The 9,722-nt window shown below is 34.1% G+C and overlaps 1 protein-coding gene across 1 annotated transcript in view; it reads right to left on the bottom strand.

The window, feature by feature from the left end:
- Window positions 1-9,362: 9,362 nt before the first annotated feature.
- The window catches only part of LOC107861926 (transcription factor TCP14), a gene marked incomplete in the record, with an annotated part of 4,465 nt that continues 4,105 nt past the window's right edge, over window positions 9,363-9,722 (bottom strand). The window contains 1 exon segment of the mRNA XM_016707320.2: window positions 9,363-9,722. Coding sequence (XP_016562806.1) covers window positions 9,446-9,722 — 277 coding nt within the window.

Here is a 9,722-nt window from a genome sequence, read left to right as displayed (position 1 = left end):
ACTTGTTCCAATCTCACTTCTCGCACCTTTCCAGTTTCAAAAGAAGCAAAATAAAAATTTGAACCGGTCAACATCAAGGTAAAGATGGATTACCTCATAAAAAAAATTGATTCTAACCTTGATTCTAACCCCTTTCAAGTCTCTTCGAAAACTAAAAAAGGTGAATCAGAGAAAAATTCTCAAGAACAAGGATACTAACACCTAGAACATTTCATGAAAAGGAATAAGAAAAGTTCAAAACTACCAACATCGAGCAAAGTTGGATTAAAACAAAGCATTTTGACACTAGTAAAGTAAGCTTTAAACACAATCCCACATGCATCAGTTCTATGTCCTTTTAAGACCCCTACAGTAAACAACAACATACAACACAATAATTGAAATTGAAACTCTACTGCTATGACCATTACAACACGGCAACAAAGAAAAAGTCGAGCACTGATCAGTTTTTGGGCAGCAAAATGGGACGACGAGTTGATGATAGGGTTCCAACCACCAGAAAATATTGTCGTCAAGTCGGAGTCTCTTTCCTAGTCGACGAATTCTCTAAAAATCAACAGAATTCCCACTGAAAGATTGGACTTCTTAGGACTTTTCTTTCTTTTTCTTTCTTCCTCCTCTCTCTTTCTTATCTTTCCTCTCAAATTTTCCAACCCAAATTTTTTTATGCCCGAATTTCCAATCCAAAAGGGAAGAAGAGAGAAAAATTTCCCCCGTGAAACAATGACCCAAGGGGTCCTTATACAGAAGACGAATTGAGGGTAAATCGGGGATTTTTAAAATAGGATATTTTGAGATTTGAAATTCAAATCCTCCTATGGCCTAGGGTTTTATCAACAAGGGTACCCATTTGGATTATCTTCAACAGATTTTGGAAGAAAGCCAATAGAAAATGGGGTAAATAGAACCATCTCGCTCAAACCAATCAAAATCATCCCAATATGTACCAACCTTGTACCGTTATCTCGAGATTCACGGATTTGAATGTTGGATGAGCCAACTAAGCAATCTTCTAGAAGCTTCTCGTCCTTTCTTTGCCTAAAATCCGCATGGGATGCTCGTGATGCACATGAGCATCGGATTGAGGTCGGGTTGAAACTGGTCGAGCTTGATCGGGTCGAAGATATTGTTCGCATGGTGACGGGTTTGGATCAGGTCTTTGGGTAGCTGAGATCGTCGTTATTGGGTGAAAACATTGATGTTGAAAGCTATCAATGTGGAAATTGTTGGTGTTATCGATGTTTTTAGTTGTTGAATTGTTGATGATGTTGTGCGTATGGTTGGTGCTCGTTGTTTGTTGATATTGAAGAAGGTATAAGGTGGGCCGGGTTGGGATATTTTTAGTGTTGGGTTGGTGGTTTTAGTGTTTGGCCTGTTTAATTAAAAAGGGAGAAATGGGCTGCAGTTTGAAGAAAATATGAAATAGGCCTAGGTGTTTGGCGAAATTGGGTTTAAAATTGGGATGGATAGTTTAGAAAAAATAGTTTCAATTAATATTTAACCTATTCTAATTAAATTTTGATCAAATTAAAGGCTAATTGGCCAAATGTATTGTGATTGTGGCCAATTTAATTTCAATTTATGATCAAATTTAATAGATTGATTAAATTGAATTGAAATTAAATACGAATTAATACTTCTTTTAATCCCGAGTTTCTTGATTTGAAAAAACCAAACAAGTAATTCTCCAAATAGATTATTTGTGAGAATAAATTATATTTAAATCAAGATTTAATTATTTAAATTTATTTTCCAAATAATCCTTAATTTAAAGTCCAATTTTGATGAAAATGTTCATTTAAATGACATCATCTATACAATCTCGTATATGCAAATACGAAAAAATATATAATTATCACTTAAATGACAAATTTAGCCCAAATACCTATTTTAAAATGCATTTATTTGGAAAAAATAATTGATGTGATTTTATTTGAAAATCGAAGAAACTCAAGATTAAACGTAGTTGTAGAGGGCAAAAATTAGGTGTCAACAACGAGCACACGAAGAGGTAAGTTTCAGCTTTATAAATGGTGAAGAGTACTTGTAGATGAAGTTACCATAACCTACGCCATCACCATACTTTGCTCACAAAGCTGCCATCGCATGTTTGCACCATATTTTCACCAAGTCAAATTTTCGACAAGAACAACTTCTCTCCAATTGATTGACCTTGGCAGTAACGTTGTTGCCAAAAATAGTGAATTGGTTGAGACCCTCGTTTGCATTAGTCATATACAAGGAATCGCTCACACTCTTGTTATCCCTTAGGATTCTTTCCGCATAGGGCACAAATTTGTTGTTTTGACCATAGACAAAGGCATGTCTCTCCCTAAACTTTTCACCAATTTTTCTAGCAATTGAATTGAATATGTATGATACGGAGTACTCCCGTTCATCCATCAACACTGAGTTGAGTAACTCGGCGATGTTTGTGGTCATCACATCGTACCTATTGCCTGGGAAGTGTGCTCTACTCCATTTCTTAAAACCAAGCTCATTTTCAAGGACATGTGCTACTTCGGGGCAATTATACTTCAATTCGGCAAAATGCTCGCTAAACTCATCAATCATATACGTCTTTGCCGCGGCATAGAACAGATAAAGATGTTCTCCACAGTGCTGATTTACACGCAGATTTTCAGCGAGGTGCTTCATGCAAAGTCCATGATGTACACGACTGTAAACACGGAAAATAGATCTGGTTCATCTTCTACGATAGACTTTAACTTCTGGAAGAAGAAAGTCCAAGAAGCATTGTTCTCTTTAACGAAGACAAAAAAGGCAATTGGAAAGATGTGATTTTCGGTGTCCTGTGCAACTGCACTTAGCAACAAGCCCCCGTACTTTTCATACAAATGTGTTTCGTTGATGACAATTACCTTTTTCATGTGGGCATATCCCCGTATGCAAGCTCCAAATACTAAGAAATAGCAAACAAACGATCCATCAATCTGGTTTACCATGATAGAGTAGGAAAGACCCTGGATTCAACAACTCCACTATGTGCGAAAAAGCTAGCAAGCAAGCATATCCGTGCTCCGGTGTCCCGCGAATGATGTTCTTCGCAATTACACTTCCTTTCCAACACATCCAATAGCTTGCGTGGTATTGCAACTCCTTGAACATAATTCTTTGAATTTCTCTTATGCTTAGACCCTTACCATTCCGAAAATGATTTACGCATTGTGAAACAATCAATTCAAAGGACAATCTCTTATGTCTGTGGGTGGCGTGTTCAACACCGCACGTATGCAACCCGACATAATTGTATATGCAAAATCTGCACGAGGTTTCATACTTTATTTCCCTCAACAACCAATCGCAACCACGATATAAGCATTTTGCCTTCAAGAATTTAGAGCAGTTCTTCTCTAAACAATAATCAAAACACTGCCTCACCACTGCGACGTCTAGTAGCATTTTGAGCTCTTTCTTGTTGGCGAATATTTGATCGAGATAGAAATTGGTTTCGTCGGTGAAGGAATATCCTGATTGTGATCCCATTCCACAGTCTTCATCATCGTCTTGCGAGTCCGATGAAACGTCCCCCATAAGCATACAATCATCTTCTGTATTAATATATAAGATCATCTCCAGCATTCTCGTAATCACTGAAATCGTTGTCGACTGCCGGGCGCGAAGGTGGGGGTTCTGATGAATTTACCGATCCTTCAAAGGACCTATCAACTACATTCATCCTCAAAATAGGCCTAAAGTCATTTGCATTAACATCCATCATATACATCAGAACATGCACATCACTGTTTATGATCGTAGGATTCACCTTTTCCCTCGAATGCATTAGATAACTAATCACCATGTCGCCCGACGCGCAATCTAGATCCCCGCTCTGCATTACGCTTGCAACCAATTCGTCGTACGAACTGTTGCGGCAAACAGCAACGGGGATTGTCACCTTGGTAAAAGATCTCCATTTCCAGCATTTGGAAGTCTCCACCCATTATTCCATGAAATCACTAGAAACTAGAACAAATTCTGCAATAAACATCCTGGAATTAGGCTTTGGTTGATGGTAGATGATGGAGTGGGTTGAAGTGTATTATTTAAAACTTGTGGATGAATTTATTAAGTTGGAAGTATTGAGTTAAAGTGAATTATTATTAAATTTGTGGGTGAAATTGTTAAGTTGAAAAAGTTGATGATGATGTGGATTTAAGTGTCCTTTTGACAAATTTTTCATCAAGTTTATAACTTTGGCAAAGTAATTTTTCATAGTGTCTTTTTGGCAAACTTGCCCTACATTCTACCCACACCCTATTCGAACTCAAATTTAAATTAATCAGGTTAATAAATTTTGACAGGCCAAAAAAAAATATACATATTTTAGTTAGCTGATTTAGAAAATGTTGATAAGTATCAAATGTTGAAAAAAGATTATAGGTGTTGAAACTAATATTTTATTCACTACTTTTGTAAACAATAAGTTACACGTTTGAAGGAAAAAAAAATATTGAAGTGAAAATAAGCAGTTAATGTGTTTAATTAAAACAATATCCATAAAGCTATGTACAAAAAATTATATTTACAAAAAAGTACTCTTACATTAAAGAAAAGAGGAATATAATGATGAAAATAAAATAGAGAGAAATTAAAAGTAAAAGAGTATTGCAAAGATCACAGAGATATTAGGTGTATATAAAATCATAAAAGGATTAGTTAAACCAAAAGTACTTATAATTTAAGGATGACCAGCTTATAACTTGAAGTTGAATTTTGATTCATAAAACACTCACTTTTAAAATTTTGTGTGTTTACCAAGCATAAAGATGAAATAAAAAATTACTTAGGCATATGCTCTCGTGTGATCTCCCACTTTTTCTTTTCTATTTATGTCATTATGTGTGTGGGAGAGGTGGTTTGAGGGTGAGGATACAAATCAATAAAAACAAAAAGCAATTATTGTAGCTAAGAAGAAGAACCAAAAACCAAAAGTAAGTGAGTTATCAACATCATAAGTGAGTTATCAACATCATTTAATTATATATTGAGAAAGTCAAGAATCATAGAAGTGAAATGGGTGATTACAGAGCCAAATTAAGCAAAATTGATGTGTATTAGCAAATTAAAATCAATACCCCACTAATTTGGTTGCCGACTTGCTGGATTATAACTAGTTAATTCCAAAAAGAAGATTAATGGCTGGATGTTTGGTTTAATTATATTATGGATGGTCTTACCATATAGTAGTACTATTCTAAGGGGTTACAAGATTTTATATAAGGGACCACGTTGCTGTACCTTATGGTTTCAACCCATGTGCTAAATTTTTGTACAACCATGACAAAATTTCTATATTGATATTATGGAAGCAGTGACAACCAAATTACCCCTCACAGTCACGTAGACATAATTTCACCCAGGTGAAAATTCCCAGTCAGGACTAAGTACTTGCTAAAATGCCAATTTATACTGTTGCATTGTTCAATCAGTCAGAGTACTTTTTCCCAAAGAGAAAATGTCCGGTTGAAGTTGAAAGAAACAGACCATTTGAAGTTTATGAAGAAGTTTAGGGGAATTTGAATGTTGAAGTTGTGTTGGTAAATGAAATTCACCTCGAAAAAAAGTTTTTGAGTATGAGATTCGTAACATGAAAAATAAAGCAAGTTACCAACTATATATAAAATAAGTCAAGGTTTACTTAGAAATAGATTTATAGTCCTTTACGAACTTACTTTTAGTTTTAAGAGTTTTTTACAAGAAAGATTTATTTTTACGCATAAGACATATGCAAAAACCACTTTATTCTATTCAAATTGTATGTGGGATAGAGATCAATCTCAATTCCTCCTGATTTAACCATTATTCTTTACCATATCAGTGATATGAGTTAAATCCATCATCAAATATGTGAAATTTTAATTCTTCTCTAGCTAATTATATAATTTTAGGTATGTTTTTCAGACAGTATGTAGCTGTTAAAACGACTCATTTGTTGCCTGTATTTGGTAAGAAACTGATACTGGTAAATTGACACTACAATTTGCTCCAAACATTAATGCTTACTTACTTTGAAGGTGAGCCTTGTAAAGTTGTAGTGCCTGGTTAAGTTATTGTCATGTGATCAAGTAGTCAAGGGTTCAAGTCATGACAATAATTGCTGGCAAAAATGTAAGGTAAGTCTCGTATAATAAACCCTTGCCGCACATAAAGGGAGCTTTAGCGCGCCGAAGAGTGGTTCTTTTTAAAAAAATAAAATGAAAATTAATGCTTACTTTCCCATGCCATGCCTCATGAATTTTTTCCCTAAAAAGTTCAAGGTTAAAGATGCCAATTGTTAGAGTTGAGATAGATAGTCTCTTTAAGTGCTTCCATATATGGTCCACCACATACTTAACGATCTTGTTTGCCAGTTCTATTTTTATTTTTTCTTCTGACAATTTCAATGTGTTCAAAAAGAAGTCACTCACTCTGGCTTTTCTCATTTATTTCACATTTGAAAAGGCAACTGGTCATTTATACAGACTTTCAGAAACAATAGAACATGCACGTACGTACGAATTAAGATCGAGGAAATACGTAGCTAGTCCGTAGGGATAACTTTTTCCCATTTATACTTTTCGTTAAGCTTTTCTTCTGTTAAAAGTCACAAAAGTAGTGCAATAAAATCCGTATTTACATACAAACTATAATTCAGTCTGGCAACCTAAAATTAATAGTATCATCATCATCATATATATATATATATAGTTTCCCTATTACAAAAGGAGGCGACCCCATTCATGTAACCAGAAAACAATGTTTTTAATCCAATTTGAACTAGGTATTTTGGAAATTGTGTGCAACCTGATACATGTGCTAGTATGAGATAGTAATCAAGATGTGCGCGAGCTAATAGTAAACACTATCCTCATTTGAATGTTAATTCTACTCTACTAAAGTTAAGTGTTACCTTTATATTGATTAGGCAGTAAAACTTTTAGAAAAATAGAGGGTATTAATTGTCCAACAAAGTCTGATGCAGTACAAATTCCAGTATTTATGAGATTCACAATGACGACTCATCATATATGATGGATGGGATGTGATATATCCCACTGGAACATCAACTTTTTATCCTTACTTCTTTCACAGCTTTAAATTTATTAAATTTCTCGGTAGTAACCGAATATGCTTCAACTTAGAACTTGAAGTATAAAATTTCAACAATCTTATCGAAAATCTCAAGTTGTTAGAGATAATAGGTAAAGAGGATTACAAGGTAGGAAGTCAAACTCTCACCAACAAAGTAAAAGTTCAATACCAACGGACTATTATAAGATTCCAAAGATAGTACGTACATTTTTATTTATTTAATTATATTCTCAACATACCTCATTTTTTTGCATGGCCAAACATGTGGGGATTCCTTTTGGTGGCTGTAAAACACGAATTCAGGACCTTTGCATGTTGTGCTACTATGTTAAATCGTGTAGCCATCTCATCTAAAAATTTAAACCATCATGGAATATACTTAGGGGGTTATTTGGTTGGCGGAAAACAAGTTATCCCCAGATTAGTAATCTCGGGATTAGCTATCTCAGGATAAGAAAAACACTATAATTCCTAAATGAGTTATCCAATACATTTTTTTCCAATCAAATTAAACATGAAATAATCTCCTCTTCTAAATTAATCTCAAAATTAATTATTCTTAGCCCTCCTATTAAACGACCCCTTAATACTTATCTATATTGACAAGAAACGCTTGAGGGTAAAGTGTTGGTAAGTTATGATGGGAGACGTGGATACAACATGGTGATGCAAGGAACTCATCTAAAATTCAATACACATTTCTCACTCAACTGATAAGAGAACTAATCATTCAGCTGAGCCCATTAACAGAGGACCCACTTAAAGCATGAAGGGTCCAGATCCGTGGACGAGTGGGCCAAGTCCAGTAGGGTCATTTAAACCCACCACCGATCTTTATGGTGCCAGCAATGCAATGCTCACTATTATACTCCTCTCACCTTCGTGATTCAATTTTCATTTTAGTCTATCACAAAAAAAAATAATATGTTTTTATATTTAATAATAATAATAATTTAATTATAAAACGTTATTTTACATTTAATAAAATAATTTTTAGCCATATAAATAATTATGACTTATTTTAAATTATAAATTTTAAATTTAAAAAAAAAAGTAATCTATCATATAAATTGAAAACGAATGGAGTAAAAAAGAGGAGGAATGATCCACCTGTTTGTCAGTGATACCAATCGTACATTGGTTTAGGAGATGACCAACATGTGGGCCTCACCACCTGAGCCAACATCTGGAGCTGATAAGGTATGGGCCCCCACCAATCTCGGCCCATCTCTCTTAAACTTACTTTTATTTATTTTATTATACTTTTCTATTTTGTACAAAATTAAAAGGAAAAAACTTTAATCATACTTTTGCTGCTCATTATAAAAACAGAGTGATTAATGGAAGTCATAATCAGAATACCCAAAATTTCTTGCCACATGCTTCTCCAACATTAAAGGACTAGCAAGACCATTCTATCTCTAACTAATATTATTACGCCTCAAGTCATAGGTGTTGTCGAAAATTTAAATAAGATAATTACAAATAAATTTGTATGATAAGTTTTAATTTTGAGCTTTGATAAAAAATATTAATAATTGTTATTCTAGTTAAATTGCAGTAACAGTTAAATCAAAAAAATTATTCTGGTTAAATTGCATTTAACAGTTGCATCGAAAAAATTTACATTATATTTGAACTTGTTATTGTAAGCATTTAAGTACCTTATGATCCAGGTTACTAATCACACACTATGAAAACACATAAAAAAAAAATCTTCAAAATTTGAATAAAAAATATTTAATTGTAACACTTTATTAGAAATTGAGGTGTTCAATTGGAACAAGACTTAGTTTGATTATCTACCTGAAATATCTTGACATGTTAAAAGGACCAATTATGTATTAAGCCGAAATTAAACTCGTTGCTTAATTTTTATGAGAAAAGCGGAGTTTGAACGCGACAGCTAAAAGCATTTACTAGTGTAGTTGCTAATTTGCAAGTCAGCAAAGGATTAAATTCTTATGACATGACATAATCTATCCAGAACAAATTAACTCACTGTAATACTAATAATGTTTGTACATGTAACTTTAAAGATAAGAAAGAACAATCAACGATGATAATGATGAATAACAATCTACTCTATAATTGGAAAAAAAACAATTCAGAGAATTTTTGACAAGATCACTCACCAAATACTCCTTTGTTAAAATTATGCCTCTTCAAACTCGTAAGGCAAATTAATCACACGAAAAAAGAATGTTCAAGTGAAAATTAAATTAACAAACAAAAAAAAAAAAGAAAAAGAGAAAAAATATAAGGAATTTTAGAGCAAATAATCAAACCTCTTTAAACATCCAAACTTACAAAACACAAGTTGGGAAAGAATGGATGATTCTGATTATAGCTATGAATGGTGGCTCGTTGTATCGTGCCGATCATCGTGATGCGAGTGGGACCCACTCGCCTGAGATTCCGATACACCGCCACCACCACCTCTATATGGATTTAGTCCGGCAAACATGCCTAGTTGACCTTCTCCCAATCCATTATTACCATTACCACTGCCACCACCACCGCTGCTTCCGCCTAGTTGTTGACTAGGCAGAAGCGCTACTGGAGTTGGAAAATTCATAAACTGTAATCCACTTGGCATTGTACCTCTATATAAAGCAGCAGCAGCA

Source organism: Capsicum annuum, chromosome 3 (genome assembly GCF_002878395.1).
Source record: "Capsicum annuum cultivar UCD-10X-F1 chromosome 3, UCD10Xv1.1, whole genome shotgun sequence".
Lineage (NCBI taxonomy): Eukaryota > Viridiplantae > Streptophyta > Magnoliopsida > Solanales > Solanaceae > Capsicum > Capsicum annuum.
This window is presented reverse-complemented; position numbering and strand designations above follow the sequence as displayed.